Source organism: Lasioglossum baleicum, chromosome 7, assembly GCF_051020765.1.
Source record: "Lasioglossum baleicum chromosome 7, iyLasBale1, whole genome shotgun sequence".
NCBI classification, from domain to species: Eukaryota; Metazoa; Arthropoda; class Insecta; order Hymenoptera; family Halictidae; genus Lasioglossum; species Lasioglossum baleicum.
Window position 1 is genome coordinate 15,371,008 of NC_134935.1, and position 21,583 is coordinate 15,392,590.

At 39.0% G+C, this 21,583-nt stretch overlaps 1 protein-coding gene across 4 annotated transcripts in view; it reads left to right on the plus strand.

Annotated features, from left to right (window-relative positions):
* The window catches only part of LOC143210826 (neprilysin-1), a 181,130-nt gene that overhangs the window by 40,668 nt on the left and 118,879 nt on the right, over positions 1–21,583 (plus strand). For 3 of the 4 annotated variants that reach the window (XM_076428039.1, XM_076428040.1, XM_076428038.1), the window contains exon 5: positions 13,049–13,156. The exons of the other annotated variant lie outside the window; for it this stretch is intronic. In XM_076428039.1, coding sequence (XP_076284154.1) covers positions 13,049–13,156 — 108 coding nt within the window. The remainder of the gene's footprint in view (positions 1–13,048; positions 13,157–21,583) is intronic. 4 annotated transcript variants of the gene reach the window in all.

Consider the following 21,583-nt stretch of genomic DNA (forward strand, 5'->3'; position numbering starts at 1 on the left):
AATCATGTGGAAGATGTATTCGTGATGATCATGGACAGATAAAATGCAAAATAGTGAAACTATTTCAAATAAAATATTTAATTAGTTAACCACTTGTGCTGAAATTTATTTCGTGGCTATGATTCGAATTTCTTCGTTGCTCATTATTTCCCAGAAGAAAAATAAAATTGATATCTACCGGAAGCCTATGCATTTTCTAATGGAAATTTTATTCCTTTCTGAAAGGAATTAGTGACACACATATTTAGTAGACTTTCCAAGTTAGAGATTGTTGCACAAGAAAGACAGTATGCGTAACAATTTCCTTCAATTCCCCTGATTTTCCGTGCGACGGATTCGCGAGCAATGCACACGTAAGTTATGCGAGGCGCAGCCTCGTCCTGGCACAGGACGGCTTGCGGTAAAATTGGGACGCGCAACGTCGCCACCGTGTGTCGTGCTCAGGATATTTGCAGGCATTAAGATCCGCGTCGGAAATTGCAGCGGCTGTTGTCGTTTTTTTACTGCGGCGACCGCATTAGGCAAGCTACATGTGCTCAGGTGTGTCCATGGTACAACTGGTTCACCTATGCAGGTGACTGATCCCAGGGAAACTCCCAAAAATACGAGAGAACCCTCTTTTACAATTTTTCAAATCATTACACCAAAATGAAAATTTTCTGTAATTCTAGAAAACAGGATTGTTTTTAATTTTAAACTTATTGAAAAAATCTATCGAACACCATTGGCAATGTAAGAATTTTACGATTCACAGCCAAGGATTTACACACATTTTTTTAAAATTGTTTTTCGAAAATGAACATCCACAAGAATGGCAGAACGAATTGCGAGTCGTTAGCGGATTCGACTGTCATTATTTTCGCGGTGGAAGGCGACACGAAAGCGAGACTGTGGGCAGGGCAATTTCCCGCGGTAATTCGAAGAATTTATTGTTGCAAACTATTAAGACTCGACCGGGACGAGGTGAGTTTCAAGGACCATCGAACTGCAGCGTCAGGCTAATTAGAGTTCTCTTCATTGTCCGAGGGTTACACAGAAACGGCCTCCGGTTGCACCTCTCACTGCATCTCCCTTGCACTACTGCATCCTCCATTTTCAGAGTCGTCGATTCTCATTCACAGCTAACACGTTTATTCTCTTTTCTCTCGAGCAGGATAGTTATTGCTCCAGTGCGAGTGCGCTTGTCTTTTTATCGTCCCTTTTCTCGCGTTCTGCTACGGAACTTTCGATAACGCGAATTTATGGCGCTTCCCCGGAAGTTACCCGCGATCGTAAACGAAACTTCCGGCGTCGCTGCGAATCCTATTTAAAATCCCCCCTCTTCTGCAGCGCGGTGGATTAACCACGAATAACTCGACTGCTCGGCGAACTCCATAGTCTAATTAACAGATGTCTTCGAGGAATTTTTCTCGTTCAGCGGAGGGAGCAGAAAAAATAATTTTTGTGCCATATTAACGGGGTGTAAAATCGTCGCTTAATACATTACCGAATTTTATTCGATCTTAAACGGATTTTATCAGAATTGGGATTCAGAATTGATCTATTATGGCGCTGCTCCGCAAGTATAATGACGCAACTGTAAAATTTTGTGAAATTGACTTTATTGTGTTGGCGGACTCGAAAATGCATTTACTAGATGTTTGTAATTCGACATAATGTAAATCGAGGCTGGTATTTATTATTTTATAAATTGAAATAACTTTTGAAAGTTGCAATAATAACCCACAATGTCTATAAACTACTCTCATAGAAGAATTAAACTGAATCTTCAATTTTTGCAGTTGCGTCGTTATACTTCCGGATCAGCGATATTACGTTATGTTGTAATAAAATTTTTAATCAAATAAGTTCATATGTTATTTGTATTTTATCGTCAATTTTCAAGAGAACGATTCATTTTTTACCGATGTTTACTCTGAGAAGTTTGTTCCTCTCGATGAGTAGAAGATAATTTGAGCTTGGAAAAGTCTGTCACGATCAATTTGGCACAAAATTTTTTTTACAGATCCTCGCTGATCCTAAGATGTACAATCACGCTGTAATAGTTTTTACACGTCATACCATGTCACCCTGTACATAGCCTTGTTCTAAAAATTGCATCAATCCGAAAAATCATTAAAAATTAGTTTTAATTTAACCCCTTTTTTTAAGTTTAACGACTGTTAGGAAAAAATGCATTGACGCAGTAACATCCCCCCTAAAGATGACGGTCGGGGGTAAAATATGGGGCTCTCGACACGGTACTCTCAAATGTACCAGGCTTATACCCACTAAAAAAACCTAGCAGTCCCAGAATTCAAAATTGTGACCTGGATCGAAGAAGGGTGAGCACTGGGACCCGCCATTCGCATTACTCCAGTGTTCACATAGCTTTGGATCTCTCCCACGCATGTGTTCTTGGCTTATAAATTTAATTTAACCCTTATTTTCCCGAAATAAGTTATACTGTTCTGTCTTTAGCAGGCAATGTTGTCCGCAACTTCGTAGCTTTAATCTTTTTAATGGGAAACACATAACCGAATAACCTGAAATGGAAATTGTTAACTCATCAATTCCAATAGAAAAACACCGAAAAATAACTGTTTACCTTGTTATTTCCTCGATCTTTTATCACTGTGTCAATCTGACACCGATGGACAGATTGAGTTTCTGAAATAAGGGACAGACGAGGGTTAATTCAAATGAATAAGATTAATATGTTTAAATTCCACAAAAATTTCTGCAAGACCTAAATTGCCAAGGGTAGTCAGTGTTTAAAGAAATCGTTCGCGGGTCACTCTCGACCCGTGCAAACAAGAGCCACAGGGTTAATCAGTCCAATCGCCGTCCCAGACGCTCGGTTTCGTCTCGTTCGTCGGATTTGCGTCTGAATATTGCAGGCGTATGCAATTGCTCGCAAATTGCAGCTGGAGAGCTCGAGGCGTGCCGGATCGAAGCCGATTGTCATTGCGAGGCCTGCCATTGAATCGATACTATGCAGTGCTAACAAGCAGCGTGTCCCACCAATAACGTTCGCGCGTCAACAAACACCGGACAACAGAGGAGATCCGCCACGGTGTCGAGCAGTTCCTTGACTTCGATCGGACACGCGTCAGAACAATTTGCGAGATGACAGCCGGTCAGGATTCGCGAAACCGGCTATCGATGCCTCTGAACAATGCGCATCGACGGTGTAGAGTGTAGATCGTCCGCGCGACGGGTCACTGGAGAGCTAATTTCACTGGAGTTTCCTTATAATCGATGCACTTTGACCGAACGACCTGGCTACTCGGTTTGCCTGGAATATCGCGGGCTACGAAGGCAATCTTGTCAGCCCATCAGTGTAATTAACACGGTCTGGTTAGACGTGCGAAGGGCGCACGGCTCATTAAAAATTAAGTTTCAAGTAAACTCTATTGGGATCTACAGGAGTCTTGTTTCACAATTATTGAAATTACACAAGGATGCTCCCATTAGAAATTATTTAATAAATTTCGTCATTCGAGCATACATTGTTATAAAAATTTGTAATTGTAATTTGTATGAAACAACGAAGGTAGTGGTAAAATTAAAGTATGCAGTTCTTCTGTTATTATTTAAAATATGGGGTTGGCAAGAAAGTAATTTCGGTATTTTTTAATTTCCAATTTTACATTCAAGCAATGAACCTTAATGAATAAGATATTTTCCCTTTTGTTCGACGATCTTTTGCCACAAAGAATAAATAAGAAAATATTTTATCGATTAAAGTTCATCGCTTGAATAAAGAAATTCGGTTTTATTTTACCTTAAAATTCCGAAATTACTTTCTTGACAACCCTATACATATACAGCATGAAATGGTTAATGTCTTGTAAAAGAATATTTTATTCTAGAAGGGGTTTTTCATAGCGGGTCACGAATGACCCCATGCAGAGGCTTCTGTACAGCGATGCAAAAATTTTGAGGATGGTACTGCTGGGAAATAAAGGGTTGAAGCTCTTCGGGTCGGTGTATATTTCATGGTAATGGCCGTGTAAGGAGGGGGTTGATGTTACTCCGGTTTTTTCTTGGCCCGTTTCGACCCGTTAGCAGGGTTGGAACTGCGCTGTTAAACCTGCTCTACCCTTCTCCGCCATCTTCTTCCCCCAACCACCTCCGTTTCACCCCCGTTTGCCGAGTGATATCGCAATGTTTTAAAACCTCGCGGAACGGCGTCGCGGGATGGTCGAGAATTTTAAAACCCGGTCTTCTACGGTTATGTATATACATAGATTCGACCGTGCATATGAAACCATTCCACGCACTCCAAGATTTAATCACGGGGAACGGGGAACTGCTCGGATATCTCTCTGTTGGGATTCAAGACGGACGATAATGTTTTTCCATCGGAAACCGTCGAAACTAAGCTTCGGAATTTCCTGGTGGTGTGCGACTATTGTATTACTCTCGCAAGCTTCGCGTTTTTACCGTTTCATCAGGGGAAGCAATTTTCTGTAATGATTTTTCGGGAGGGTTGTTAACCTTTCGATGGTGAGATGGGTCCAGTCTGAATCGTCGTCTTGTGGACATAATTTAGCAACTTTCTATGGGCATCTTAAGTTTTGAATTATTTATAGTTTTAATAAAGAGTCAAGGAACAGATTTCATATTTTTATCATTGAATTTGGAGGGTTGTGAACCCTTAGACGGCGGGGACATGAATCTCTTACGATCCAATGTTTTATGGAAATAATTTAGAAATTTTTTATGGGCATCTCATTTTCGGATTATTTATAGTAAATTTAATAAAAAGTCAGGGAACAGATTTGATATTTGTATTATTTAATTTGGCCCAGGAAAACCAATTTTCTGTATTGATTTTTTGGAGGGTTGTTAACTCGTAGATTTGTTTATTATTAATTTTTGACGGCTACTCCAAATTTGTTAATTATTTACAGTAGATCGTTTTAAAATGGTTAAAAAAAGTCCTTTTATTTGGCTCCCGCCGCTCTTGTAATTGAAACAGAAAATGTTTATTTCGCCCAATTTATTTTTGTCTAATTTATTTCTACGCAATTCATCTCTGGGTTAAGAAATGCCATCCAACTTCGTCAACCACCCTAATCGATACTCGAATAATTTCAATGGCGACAAAAGAAAATAATTTCAGCAGCAACCTCGACACACAACGTTCTTAATCGCGTAAATCTCCCAGCATTTTATACTATACTGAAAGTCGCGCGTGCACACCGGCGAACAATTAAGAAAATTGTTCAAGGTGGCGCATGGCGTCTCGCCTGCGGAAAAAAATAATCCGCCTGGCAAGGTCTCGGCGATTTCGCAAAGAGGGGCTTAGGTTTGCGACTCGGCCATCAGGATCGCATTTACTGCTCGGCTTTTCTGCGGTTCCGATCAGATAAGCGGTAATTTCTGGCCGCGCGTGACGCCTTAATTGCGTGGCCGTTCGGATGACATTCCGCTAATTAGCCCTGGCGAAGAAAGTCAACGTTGGAAACGGCTGAATGAAGATTAGACCGAAGAGAAGAAGAAGAGAAGAAGAAGAAGGAGAGAGATGGAAGGGGTTAAAAGTATGCAGCAGAAGGCATGGCATTTAATAACGAACCTAACCGTTCCGAGTTTCGTTGCGCCGGTTCCCACGGAACGCATTTACTGCTTGGCCATTATGTCTTTCCATATTAGCGCGATGTTACGATGAAATAATACGCGTCCTGTTACGTCAGTGGCGCGTTTCAACGGGCCTTGGTCAGGGCTTGTCAAAAATTTGCTGTTGTGTCCGCGATTTGCATGCAACTGGCGAAACTAAATGGAAAACTACCTAGCTGCTCCACACTCACCACATACTTAAATCGCTCAACTTTAAACAATCATACCTTGTGAACCACTAATTTCCTAGGATGGAAATTTGGATTTTTGGCATTTTCTCGTTCAAATGTACTGGATTACATAGGAAAAAGGCAACAATTTCTGGTTACACACGGAAAATAGCAGTCAGATATAATATTGATTTAATTAATGATTGTTTAGAGCATTAATCCGCTCTTCGATTGATAAATGAATTTTAACATGAACTATTCACTTGCAGGTGTGAAATATCAATGCACAGTTAATATTTGTTTATTGATTTAAACATCATTATTCAACTTCACAATAGATATCTAGGAACACTTTTACGAAGATTTGAAGTACCAAGTTGATTTTTATGTTTTTAGCCATTGTCCACGCAAGTGTGCGACGGTCCAAAAGCCAAACAAGCAAATAAATTACCCAGATGCACGAATCAACGGTTTCGAAGCGGCTGCGCTCGAAAAGAATGCAACAGCAAAACCAATCAAACTGGCGCGAAGCGAGAGACTTTGTAGAACAAAGGAGAGAGGATCCCTCTCTCTGTCTTTTTCTCTTTCGATCGCACACGGTCGGAGGCATAGCTATCAATGATCTATCGAGAGTCGTCCTCTCGATCGATCGATCGGCAGGCGTGACGAGCGAACCGTTCAATAGGGAGCGTCCGTGGCCCGTGTTTAATCAATCAGTCCGATTCGCCGATTATTCGAGCCCGCATCGGTGCCTCCGATTTACCGCGGCAATGGGATTCCGTTGGATGATCGCGATCGAACGCAACAGTTGCAGTTGCAGTTGCCCGGAACTGAGGCCGGGACCGAGCCTAGACTGCTGGCCTATCGCATTTAGGAACAGGGCTAAATCGACCCCTGTACACCCTCCGCACCTCACCCCCGCTTCCTTTACTGCGGGAATTAAAATTGCATTCACGGACGAGCCCACGTTTCTACGTTTCTGGAAGATACCGGCGAACCGTGTCCTCGAGGAATTATTTATGCCCTCCCAGAACGACTCCTGACCGATATGCAAGATTGTTCCTCGCAGTATGGGTTACCAGTTTATTTGGGATTTGAATGGAATTCTTTTGATGTCAATGTTTCCAGATTTGAGATTTATTATTTCTTTAGTTTAGTAGTCCAGTCGCCAGGTCGAAAAAAGGGCGTCTTCCTGGAAAGAATTCCGAATTTAATGAAATTTTAAGAGTTCTCTGGATCTCGATCGACAATTGTTTAAACTACAATTAATGTTATTGGCGCACTGGTTCGATCAATTGGAGAAATAAGCAAGTTTTTGCAAAATATTACATGAAATTCAAGTCGACGTTTCGGTCTCAATTCAGTCTCAATTCGGTCTTCGATTCGTTTTCATTTCAAATCTTCACGGTTTACTCAGTCCACATGTCACCAGCATGGAACCAACACGTTGTTCCGTAACCTTTAATAATCTAAATTAACACTTTTTATAAGCATGTGAGTTTTACACATTTCTACTTCTGCTTGTGTGAAAATACGTTCACCTAACAATTTAAAATGTTTTGATTGATTCTTACAGACGCAATACGGAAATTTTTCTATTCTTGAAAATGGTCTGAACTGAGACCGAAACGTCGAATTGAATTTCATGTAATATTTTGCAAAAACTTGCTTATTTTTCCAATTGATCGAACCAGTGCGCCAATAACATTAATTGTAGTTTAATGATATTTTGGCACGTCATTTGGGGGTACTCTGGGGAGTCGAATACTGAGTTTTCGACCTCGAGGACCCTGTGTCTCTCCCCCCCCCCAGTAGTCTTGCGCACTGTAATAAAATTGACATGGATCTACAAATCACATTGATTACAGTTTAGTTACAAGCTCCGATAAAAACGTTGAAAAAACTGACTTTTACTTTCTTCTGCAATTCCGAATGTTCGTTCAAAAACTGTAAATTCGTTTGGTTCGATTTGAAGAAAATTATGCGATTTTGAAATGTGATCGAGTACTTCTTGCCAGGGGTTGTATAGTAAGTTGTTCAGTTATTAGAGCTGTATTAATGTTTTCGTTCGACAACGCTACCTCGTCGCGGGACGGCGCTAAACAGAGTGTCCAGGCCCACTGTCGTCCAGCGAAACCGGGAACGCGGAACAAGGGAAGAACAGATGGAAGCTCGTGCGCGAATAGAGCCGCCGGATGCGCGAAATGGGTCGAAACCGCTATCTGCAGGCTGGTTTTGCGGAGTATAGAGCATTCCGAGGCGAGTTTCGCGAAACCGACGTGGCGATTCGACGACCGGACCGTGCCGCGCCGCCGGAAGTCCGCCGTGGTTGATTCTTTCCCTTCTGTTCCCCTTCTTCGTTAATCCCCCCACGTCCACCCCCGCGGCTCTGTTTAAATGGAAACTTGAAATTTCGCACAGAGCTGTCCAGCTTTTGTTGTAAACCTCGGGACGGCGCTCTCTTTGTTTTTATTTTCGCTCTTATTCGTCTTCTGCATCCTCTGATCTCGTCTTCCCTGTGTGTCTTTCAATTTTTCTCGTCTGTCTCCACCCTTCACCGCAACTTTCCCTTTGAGGATTTTCTTTCTGTTCTGGCTGTTTATTTCGTTCACGTGGAACCAGATTCTTTCGTGTAACAATTTTTTTCGGGCGCTTGTAAATTGACCAAGTGCAGTTTGAACAGCTAAAAACTAATTATTTTTAAAAAGCTCCATTATGAAAAATACAGTTACACTTTTTTCAATTTAAATGAATTATTGCTTTATTTAAAGTGGTACCATTTTTTTTTTTTTAGATAAATTCGTTGTGAGAACAGTTTGGATTTTTATCTGAACTAAATGTACTTTTATTTTTCAGAATGTGTTGCTATTTTTAAAATACATTGCGAAAAACACGACCAGGCTTCTCTCTGGCCTAGGTGTATCGTTGTTTCATCGAAAGAGTAGCCATTTTTTAGAGAAGTACATTTCCCAAAAAATATGCCAGCTCTTCGTTGACCACGGTACATTCACTGGGACATGGAACACGCTCAAACCATCCGAAACCAGTCCGGAGTAAGAGATCGCCGAATTTATCGCGGCAGTGCGAAGTGCTAAATCACCGCGAATCTGAAAGCGCTGCCAAACTCGTTCCGCTCTGACGTTCCTGGCCGGACTTTTATTCAACATTTAAAAACGTTCCGTGCGCTCCATCGTTACTGTGTATACATGTATACTGGGTGTTCCATTTAAATCAATCCTCCACAAAATATCAACAATATCACCAATGTATTCAATGAAATACGATTCCATATACTGTCGGTCATCCATCGGTAAATTGGCAAATTTATGTAACACATAATGTAGTACGGACAACAAACTTTTGTTGTTCTATTATTTAATTATTGAATTTAAGGTGTTATTTAATTATTTGATCATGAAGTTTAAAGTATTGTTTTATTGTATCCTTTAATTGACGGAATTATTTGATTCAATCATTCAATTAGAGGTATTATATTTTATTTAACATTAAATCTACTCTGACCGTCAAAAGTGACTGATGTGTATAGCATTATAAAAATAACAAGATTAAATTATTTACATTTTGTGCGATTTTTATTTACTATAATATATGCTAGAGTCGAAAAAAATATTCCATGAATTCCCATGAAAACACCTTTACAATTTCAATAATTCTCAAATAAAAAATCTAAAATGGGTCATTTGACCTTTGTATTTTCTGACCATTGTATAGGTTTAGTGTTGATCATTTAATTAGAGAGAGAGAGAGAGAGAGAGAGGTACTATTTTATTTAATTATATCTAATTTAAGGTATTATGTTACGGATAAAGATCAGATAATTTCGAGAGGTAATCCATTGAATTACCGTAAACAATTTCTAATTGCTTGTAAAGGACTATAAAAAATCGACATATTAAAATTGACAACATTTTCAACTAATCTCCCTACACACGGACAATATTTATTTCGCAGAGCACTGCACTCGAAAGTTCACCGGCAAAAACTTTCAAAGCGAATCGAAAGCAAAATCGTTCAGTACGTCGGCCCCTTGTAGGTCTCAAGGTCATTAAAATGTTAGCGACGAGGTTCTATGCAATTAGGAAGTTTCCTCGTGGTAGGAGAACGATGGGGGAGCGAGGGGGGTGGTCCGTATGTGGAGCATTGTGTCGAGTCATAGGACAACGTGCATGACACACTTCCGCGTGCACGTATATCGATTAACATGAAATATTTATAGTGCGAGCACAGGCCAAGTGGCCGATCCAGCCTTCCGTGAGGCCTTTGCTGACCTCCCGTGGGACGTCCTCGACTTCCAGCGTCTCTTTCTCCCTTTTTCTCTCTTTTATTACTGGACTGAGGATCTAGGTGCCAAACAGACACCCTTCGTGTCAATCGTGGGACACTACAGGGTGTCCGCGGTGACTTGAGTGTTCTTTTCGTATACGGTAGTATTCTCAACAAATGGAAGAGGAAAAGTTTACAGTATATTTTACCAGCAACATGATCACCCATGTCAATTTTTACCAAGTTTTTATTAGCTCGCTTTCTTGTTTGTTTGTTTGTTTGTTCGGTGGCAAATTTTGCAATTGATTTTAAACTAACTTCCTGATGAGCTAGATACTTGAAATCGGTTACATGGCTCAGAACTGGATGACAATGCATGATTTAAAAACAAATTTTTTAAAAAGTCTATTTTACATTTACATTTTTGGTCAGGGTGACCTTGTGTGATCTTCGAAGTCATTGCGTTACATATGACTAAATTCGTCTTGACCCACGTTTTTGTATAACATTCAACAACATATAGCGTTCAACAAATAAATTCCTATTTGGTTCCTACAACTTGCGATTGGTACGAACAATTTTTATTTTACATTATTAAATATCTTGTTCTGCTTTCAATAAATATGTTTCTTCAGATTATTTCACTCAATGACTCAATGTAATTCAATAATGATTTTTATAAGTATACATTTGGATAAAACAGGATTCAAAACATTCGTTAAATATGCAAAGTCTGGTGTATTCCATGTTCGGAAAAGTTTTATATCAATTTTTGTTGAACTCGGTTCGAGTTGCAAAGTGTAAGAAGATTGAACTTTTTCGTTGGATTTCGAGTCTCTATGGTTGCTCGAAGGATCCAACGATGATGCTATAGGAGGACTTGAAATCCGGTCCTTTTTCGATCGTCAAAGAGGTCTCCGATCTGAAAGGACGAGGCGAAAGTACGCCTAATACTCTTTAAGGGGCTCGTGTGGCCACATAGATTGAAAATCGATGTTACCGTCCACGGCGGAGCTCGCTTTATCGCGACGTTCTTCGCTCCCGAGACCATAAAACGAATTAACGTTTAATGCAATCAACGGTGACGTCACGGCTCGCATGTATAATTCAGTGGCGACAGGCAACATCGAGGCGATCTTTGACGTCCTCCGTATTTTAGGGTGCTTTGGGTCGTGGCTGTAAAGGGATGTTCTGAAGGTTTGAACGGCTTTGGATGTCTTCAAAAATAGTACAAATTAATAATGCACGAATCATGTGAAGCTTGTGTGGTTTTAGAGAATTATTTAACACCTTCATATAAAAGGATTAAATCATTCCTTTTTTCCCCCCTCATTTTTTCCCTGTCGCTATACTGTAAAAAAACCGATAAAACGATAGCGGAGAGAACACCACAAACTTTTATTTTCGCTGTCGCGAGACTATAAAATTCCAATGAAACAATCATGAATAGAACACTCGAGAATTGCACTGTAAAACCGTCCCCCTCCACCTCCCTTTAAATCATACCACAAACTTTTATCTTCATCGTCGCAAGACTGTAAAATTGCAATCAAACCATAATGAATAGAATACTTAAAAATTCCACTGAAAAATCATCGCCCATTTCTCTCCTTTCTGAACCATGAATTTCTATTTTTCGCTGTCGCAAGATTATAAAATTCCCTTAAAATCGTTAATATAACATTGAGAAATCCCAACTAGAAAATCTCCAAATCAAAAGTTTTTATTTTCACCCTCCCCAGACAAAATCCTCCAGAACAATCATTACTAAAACACCCTCAAAATTCCAACTAAAGTATCATCGCTCTCAGTCTCTCCCTTTTCAATTCCCCCGTCATCGTACCTTCCGCAATGAAATAATAAACCCCACCGAGTGAAATCGCCTGGTCGGTATTTTAATAGCAACAGCTTCTCGTGCTCGGAATCCAAATCAGAATCAAATCTATATCTCTAGGACCTCTAGCTAGCAGTTCGATCGTTCCTTAACGCGTCGTCGAAACGGAACCTTTGCCATTTCGAGGCGGTGAATGGAGAGGGTTGGGTCTATATATATATACAGGGTGAGTCACCAAACGTTACCACCTCAAATATCTTTGTTGTTTCTAAAGATACGTAAAATATGGTAAGGACAAAGTTGAATGGTACAATGGGGCTGACACGATGCAAAAAAAAAATTTTGTTTTTATGTCATTTTTTCAGAGATATGAAGGTGACCTTCATTTTTTTAAATGGAATGAGGTATTTTTTAATACATCAATCGATGCAGCTGGACATTCGTTATAATAAAGTACTAACCTATGTATGTCGAAAAGTTATTAGTTCAGGAGATATTTCAATTTAAATAACTCTAAAACACCATTACTGTCGTGATAAGACGTTACATAAGTAAGTAAACACTGACGTCGTAGTACGACAGTAATGGTGTTTTAGAGTTATTTAAATTGAAATATCTCCTGAACTAATAACTTTTCGACATACATAGGTTAGTACTTTATTATAACGAATGTCCAGCTGCATCGATTGATGTATTAAAAAATACCTCATTCCATTTAAAAAAATGAAGGTCACCTTCATATCTCTGAAAAAATGACATAAAAACAAAATTTTTTTTTTTGCATCGTGTCAGCCCCATTGTACCATTCAACTTTGTCCTTACCATATTTTACGTATCTTTAGAAACAACAAAGATATTTGAGGTGGTAACGTTTGGTGACTCACCCTGTATATATATACGTCGAGCACTCGAGTTCTGCCCGTCGATCTTTTTATAGCGGCATGAATCCGTGATTTACTCCCGGCCGTGACGGGCTCGAATGTTTCCGGGGACGGAAAATATTTTTGACGGACTCGGTTGAAATGATACAGCTCTCCCATTTACTCTCGCAGAGAGAATCGCAGCACGGTTAAAGTTTCAACCTCGATTCCCAGACTCTCCGGCTGGAAATGCTGTTCCTCTTTATTTCTCTCTTCTTTTTTTCCTGATGTTACAGAGCTGCTGGCGAACAAGACGGGTCACATGGTCGGCGTGTTCGACAAGCTGGGCATGTTTTACAGAGACTGTTTGGAATTCAAGGAGAAACCAGTCAATTTTGCACCCGGTAAGTTCTACCAGTCGATTGTTTCGTTGTTCGTCCCTGTTCGATTTTTATTTACGGTCGATGACAATATTAACCGCTTGCCTTACAATATCGTGGCCGACTCGTGATGAAGATTCTGAACAGATTTCCTTTAAACCGAAATAAAATTCTATTTTGGTTTTGTTAGTATACAACTATTGGAGAACATATAGGTATACAATTTGTATCAATACTCTTTCTCCTTTTTTAGGAAACTACGATCTATTATACAAAAACGTTCTAATCACTGAAACCGTAAAATAAATCGTAGGGCAAGGGGTTAAGCGGACACCCTTTGAGAACTAATAACTCTTTTTAAAAATTAGGCCGAAGAACCCGAGTCTTTTTAGTAGTAATAAGAAAAATTGAAAATACGCCTTTATATCTAAGAAAATTATACATTGACAAAGTTTAACAATGGAATAAAAAGGGGAGCTTTGACAATTTTTCTTTCGAAGGAAAAATTTTTTATCGAAAAATGAGTATATACATCTTAAACTACATACTTTTGTCTATGGATTCTCCAAGTCCCATTGAAATACCAGTAAAACTCATTCAGCTGGGTTTTAAAAGGGTAGGGTGAATTTTATACCAAAGGTAGGTGGTAGGATAATTCTTTTCCTTGGAGAACATTCTTCTTGATGGGATAGTCATTATATTGTACACTTGTTTAAGAACCTAATAGCGAACGTGTTTGACTCTACGTCGACTAACAATTTTATAGCGACGCAACAGGGGAGAATCGCAGAATTCGATCGAATAAATATCGGTCGCCAAAACAACGGCGTACATAGACGCAGTCGTAATTGTCCGGCAGTCGCGTGCACGTCGGAACTTCCATCGGCGGGCTTTCTCTTCCGGCCTTGTGTCTCGAACAAAGTTCGTTCAATCCGGAATCGCTCTGGCGCTCGTGCAAAATACGCTTGGACTGATTAAACTTTCCCGGTTGTTCGTATTTAAATGCGACCGAATGAAATTCGGCCGCACGGCGCTTTGAAACTGCTCGCTACTGCTTATCCGCATTAGCACTGTGTCTATGGGGAAATGAACCGTGTTGAATAGCATCATTTATGTTCTCGTGGAAGAGTACCGGGGCTTCCCTACTCGCGAATCGCATTTCGCAATCATTTAATACCGCTCATTACCGAAGGAAAAATCTTTTAGTGAGCTTTGACAATTTTTTTCTTCGACACAGTAATTTTTTATTGGAAAATTAATACATACATAGTAAACTGCATACTATTGTCTATGTGTTCAGTAAGTTTCATCACGCAGGTTACATGCTTGTGGCATTTATGAATTAAACCTTTTTTTTTAGTGTTTAGTCTTTGCAGTATCGATGAATTTTTAAAATTCTTATGTTTATATACTTTTATATACTTTCATATAGTTAAAATCTTTTTTAGTGGATAGTCTATTTATATATGCAGTTTCTATGAATTTTCCAAAATGAAGAAGGTTTTACATATTTGCAGTATCTATGAATTTTCCAAATTTCTATGAAAAAGGTTTTACATATTTGCAGTATCTATGAATTTTCCAAATTTCTATGAACAAAGTTTTACATATTTGCAGTATCCATGAATCTTCCAAATTTCTATGAAAAAGGTTTTACATATTTGCAGTATCTATGAATTTTCTAAATTTCTATGAAAAAAATTTTACATATTTGTAGTGTCTATGAATTCTCCAAATTTCTATGAAGAAAGTTTTACATATTTGCAGTATCCATGAATCTTCCAAATTTCTAAGAAAAAAGTTTTACATGTTTGCAGTATCTTTTCTATGAAAATAATTTTTGAAGAATTTATTTATAGTATCTGTAAACTATAAAAAAATTTTTGTAGCCAACAGTTCACGTGGCTGCAGCATTCATGAATTTTTAAAATTGTCAATAGTGGGAAATTCCTTCGAAAAATGATTTCCATGTAAGGATTGATAGCCTGGTTGCAAAACTGGCATTTCGGCTGACGCTTCAACTATTCGTTCGAACAGTATGGACAGGTTTCTACTATCTAGGAAACTTATTCTGCGACTTCCGTCCAGCAGGGAACCGTCCATCCGACAAAGGTGCACGTGTTGCATCGTGAGCAGTTTGTTCCGCTGTATAGGAGACAGTTTCCGCGGCAACGTAACCATAATGCATCTGTCGCAGAGCGGTGTTCATTCATATATTCAATCGTCGATGGTGTGCGCAGCACAGCTACTCTGCGTTCTTCGCCCTCTTTTCTAAGGCCGTTTCGAACAGAAACGCGTCCCGAGTCGATCGATTATTCATATGCCCGCGGAAGTCACGAAACTGGCGCTTCGGTAACTAAACAACACTCTGCTCACCACTTTTGCTCGTTTAGATCCGACAGACTGTAATTGTGTTCTTTGTTAATTAATTTCAACGTCAGCCTTTTACATTGATTTAATTTTTAAGCAATATGTACCTCAAGTCTACTTTCATTTTCATCTATTTTAATTTTTATTTAAAGTCTGTTTGCATTCTATGTATTTTAATTTTAATTCTGAATCTATTTAAATTTTTATTTTGAGTCAATACGAATTTATTTTAAATCGGAACGAGTCTTAAAAACGTTTCATTATAATTGCCATTCCGACAGAGTACCATGGTAAAATTAAAATAAAATGTCAACTGCAATACCATCTCAAAACGAACTCTAAAAATGTTTCATTAAAATCGTCATTCAATAGGGCACCAGAGTAAAATTAAAATAAAATGTCAACTGCAATACAATCTCAAAACGAACCTTAAAAATATTTCATTAAAATCGTCATTCCGATAGGGCACCAGGGTAAAATTAAAATAAAATGTCAACTGCAATACAATCTCAAAACGAACCTTAAAAATATTTCATTAAAATCGTCATTCCAATAAGGTACCAGGATAAATTTAAAATAAAATGTCAACTGCAATACAATCTCAAAACGAACCTTAAAAATATTTCATTAAAATCGTCATTCCAATAAGGTACCAGGATAAATTTAAAATAAAATGTCAACTGCAATACAATCTCAAAACGAACCTTAAAAATGTTTCATTAAAATCGTCATTCAATAGGGCACCAGGGTAAAATTAAAATAAAATATCAACTGCAATACCATCTCAAAACGAACCCTAAAAATGTTTCATTAAAATCGTCATTCCAATAGGGCAGCAGGGTAAAATTAAAATAAAATGTCAACTGCAATACCATCTCAAAACGAACCCTAAAAATATTTCATTAAAATCGTCATTCTAATAAGGTACCAGGATAAATTTAAAATAAAATGTCAACTGCAATACAATCTCAAAACGAACCCTAAAAATATTTCATTAAAATCGTCATTCCAATAGGGCACCAGAGTAAAATTAAAATAAAATGTCAACTGCAATACAATCTCAAAACGAACCTTAAAAATATTTCATTAAAATCGTCATTCCAATAGGGCACCAGGGTAAAATTAAAATAAAATATCAACTGCAATACAATCTCAAAACGAACCCTAAAAATGTTTCATTAAAATCGTCATTCCAATAAGGTACCAGGATAAATTTAAAATAAATTGTCCAGTATAATACTTCCACAAGATCATTATGAAAAATTCACCCTCCAATAAATAATAAGTGATGTCAGCACCTGATTTCCCTCAGAATAAATATTTCACGACAATCGCCAAGATCGATTAGGTTCCCGGGCCACTTCCCGAGCTTTGTCCACGCCGACAAATGGTGCTCGGCGTGTTTGCCTTGAGTTTTCTGTTCGCGTGCGTTCCAAAGCGTTTCTTCGCAAAGATGAACGATGACAGATGGTTGAGGAAGTAGTCTGGCATGAGAGAGGATTCGTCGAATTGACCGTAATTGCGGTGCATAAAGCTCTCGGCATGGATACCTACGTCTGGCCGTCGGAAATCGTTGACTCGTACTACTTCGCCGCGCCAGTGAGGAAGTAGTAGAGCTCGACGATACATGCATCCACTTCGCGCCATTCGTGGGGTGCTATTTGTCAACCACTTCCGCCATATTTTGAGGTATCCATCGCGGCTGGAAACGTGGCGGTGGACTTCCGATTTCAAAGACCGATGGCGGCTCTGCACACCACGAAGAAATTCGTAACGGTGCAAGTAGATTATCCTCTTGTTCGCCAGACTGGAGTCGTAACAATTTCTAACTTCTGGTGGCTGTATAATACGTGAATTAGTATGTACAGTCGTGGACATAATTAAATGGACATGCATAAAAATTTAATAACTTTTTAAAAATTAGAACTCAAAAAAACTCGAGTTCAATTTTAAAAATGTTTTTTAAAGGTGTCCATTTAATTTTTCCTCTGACTCTTCTTGTTCATTATAGTGGACCAATAAAATTTCTAACAAGTTTTTGATGGCTATTTAAAATGCAAATAACTGTTGGCAGACGCTGTGAGCATGAAAAGAAATTTCTATAATACCTGTCCACTGTATTTAAATTGTACAGGAAAATGAAAAATGTTTATTACAATAGAATCAGGCAATATTCTTTCTATTCATCATAATATACAGGGTGAACATTATAAAGCGTTACAGACGAATATCTCCAAAAATATCGATTATAGGTAAAAATGTTTCAGATGAAAGTTGTTCAGTGCCGAGGGGGATATCATTTGGTGAGATTTTTATTTTTTCCGGTGGACACTCCAAGGTGAGGTGAAGGTCAACTTTCTTTTTTTAAATGGACTGTCCTTTTTTATGCCATAGATCGATAGAATATCAAATTCTGAGTATAAAAGTGTTGACCTTCATGTGTCCTAAACGTAATAGTTAACGAGATATTATCCAAAGAAGAAAGAAAATTCTTTCGATAATATCTCGTTAACTATTAGATTTAGGACATGTGGATGTTAATACATTTTTATTCAGAATTCGATAGTCTATCGATTCATGATACAGAAAGTAGGTCTTTCCATTTAAAAAAGTCAAGGTGACCTTCTCCTTACCTTGGAGTGTTCATCTTTCAACAAGAACAATTTTCATCTGAAACATTTTTGCGTATAATCGATATTTTTGGAGATATTCGTCTGTAACGCTTTATAATGTTCACCCTGTATATCCAACAATAGTTACATCAATCTTCCAACGACCATGCGGTATGTAAATAAGTATCGGCACGTTCTATAAACACAAAACAGCGTATTAGAACAAAAGCATAAAATCAACGACACAATACAATCAATCCTTGCGAAGTACACTTCCACCAGACGCCCTAACTGAAAGCACCAAGGATCAAATTCGCAATCCAAGTTCCCAGGGGCACGAACAAACCGTGGAGCGAGTAGATAGTCCCCATTGTCTCCGAAATCGTTGACTCGCGCTACTGGAGAAAGGAGCCGCGGTAGAACAGTGCATTCAGCGAAGACACCAGTTCTTGGGGATTGGAGTATGCCGTACCGGCGTTGACCAGAATCGTTTCAGGTCGCGTTTACTAAATCGCATTCGCGGGACTCGGACCGTTGGGATCTCGTATTTTTTCATTCTTTTCGAGAAAAAGAACCTCAGCGGAGAATATAGGGACGGGTGAAAAGGGGTGTTCGGACTAACGGGCGCAGGCAACGCTAACAATACACCCCCGCGGACCAGGAAATAATAACGAAGAATTTGTCGGGTCGCATCGCGGGAGAAAAGCTTCACGGCGGGCGATCGCCGTGAAAAGAACCGGGCGTGGGTGGTGTTCAACGCTCTTGAATGGGTCGACGTTGCTCGTTTTTCTGGCGGTCGACGAGACACTTCGCCGGGCCTGGGAAAAGGCGGAGTCTGTCCGAGCGAAACCACCTCAGGCCGAACGAATTGATTGTGCTGATGGTACGAGTTAATGAGAATCGTGTGGACAGTCTGGATGATGGACGTCCGCTCATTACATTGTTGAACTATTTGGATCGATTGTACCATGTATGGTACGGTTCATTAACATAATAGTAATTAAAAATACAAGTAAATGATAATAAAAAATGATTAGAGAAAATGGTCAGAGAAGAACATTGCTGAAAATGGTCACAGAAAAACATTACTGTAAATGATAATAAAAAATGGTTAGAGATAATGCTCACAGAAGAACATTGCTGAAAATGGTCAGAAAAGAACATTGCTGAAAATGGTCAGAGAAAAACATTACTGAAGATGGTCACAGAAAAACATTACTGAAGATGGTCACAGAAAAACATTACTGAAGATGGTCACAGAAAAACATTACTGTAAATGATAATAAAAAATGGTTAGAGACAATGGTCAGAGAAGAACATTGCTGAAAATGGTCAGAGAAGAACATTGCTGAAAATGATCAGCGAAAAGCATTACTGAAGATGGTAATAAAAATGGTTAGACAAAAACATTACTGAAAATGGTTAGACAAAAACATTACTGAAAATGGTTAGACAAAAACATTACTGAAAATGGTTAGACTAAATCATTATTGAGAAAGATGATTATCTTGCAACGGACCACATATTCACAACGACGAAAATCTTATCACCGCAAACAACAGACGTACATTTCTCGGTAGCACGAAACGAGCGATCGAAACGCGTTTTTGCGGGCACAAAGCTCGACAGGCTTTTTGTTGGACGTTTCAAGCTCAGCCACGAGCAACTTCCAAGGCTCCACGTTATCGTCATCCACGTGACAACGTCCTTGAGCCCCGTACACGCGTTTCTCTTCCAGCTCGCCGGAATCCTAGCGTCCCGAATGTAAGAACTTGCCAAACTGCCAGTATCCTCTCCTCTCCACGTCGTTTATGCGCGGCAGCTAATCGATAGCTAAAACAAGATTTTCGGTGAATGTTAACCAAGAAGCGAGGTAGTCCAGTAGTCAATTTTCTAGGGGAGAGTTTATCCGCCTCGAAATCGTGGCTGGCCATCGATTTTTCCGTGGAATGGGGCAATCGAGTAACTATGTTTTCCAGGCAAACACGGTCACGACGTATCGGGCTGCGATTATGTAACTTATCGATTCGAGTTTTAAGAAGCTAACCGGAATCGTACCGGGATTCCCATGATGGGATCGATGCCACCTGACCACGATTTTATTGTGCATTCCGAACCAGAAGAGGATTCTCCCTCAATCCGAGGAAACTATTTTAAGAACGTTCAATTTTTCACTGATTTCATGTTGTCTACATTGTTTTATTTATTCCGAACAACAAGTTAGCAGAATTTTGATACTCAATTACAGAGCAAGAAAATGAAGTACATCACACAATAAGAGTTGTTTATTTAATAAAGAAGATGAAGACGATGAATATAGAAGAAATAAAAGAAATGAAGATTTAATAAATAGAAGAGATTAATGAAGGAAGAAATAGACAAAAGGAATCAAGAAGACACTTCGGAGTGCAAGATCATTTGAACGTCACGAAAATATAAAAGAATATACGAGAAAAACAATATTTAAAAGAACAACCCTTGATTGCCCATAAAGAATTTTTTACTTTGCAAGATTCAAGTTTTTCACTGCCGTGAAGAACAAACGAACCTTTTGAACTGTTAAAACACCGTAGCGGCATACGTAGTGGAACACCGCCGCGGGTTGACCTGATATCCAGGTGACACGTTGTGTTTCGAATGCGAGTGCGTCGGACATCACGCGGAGAGACGTCCGGCTAGCTGCCCACGTTTGACGCGATAAAGCGAATAACGATCGGGATGATACACTCCTGAGCGTGCTCGTGATCGCTCGACACGTGGATACATAGGAAACGTGGGAATTGTTGCGTGGGAGCCTGTCCGTTCCTTGCGCAGCGGTCTAGAAATTAATATCCTGATGCTGATACAATCTGACTGGTGGAAATGAGATAGCAGAGAAATTGTTGATTTTTGCTCATTCCTGGTGGATTCCGGATGAATTAAATCAAACTGTATAATTCCCTTCGTGTAGTTTTGGAGAACTGACTGAAATACTGTATAAAAATAGCAGAATTTATTTACACAGTCCTTTCCGTACAAAATAAATACTCAAAAATAAAATATAGGAGGATTTCATGAAGAGAAGTAGTGGAGCTTACGGGATAATTGTGGAGCCATTGGAAAGAAGATTAAATCCACTAAAAATTTCAGGAAGACAGTTCAGGTGGGGATGAGAGTTGCAATAAAAATTCCTGGCGCCTCAAAACAGTAAAAATCGTTCTTTAATGCTACAAAATAAGTATCAGAATACATGATCTTTGAAAAAGAAAAGCATTACAGCTTCCTTTAAAATTGCAAAGCTGTGAAAAACAGGATGACACCCCTTAAAAATTTCAGAAAGACAGTTCAGGTGGGGATGAGAGTTGCAATAAAAATTCCTGGCGCCTCAAAACAGTAAAAATCGTTCTTTAATGCTACAAAATAAGTATCAAAATACATGACCTGTGAAAAAGAAAGGCATTACAGCTTCCTTTAAAATTGCAAAGCTGTG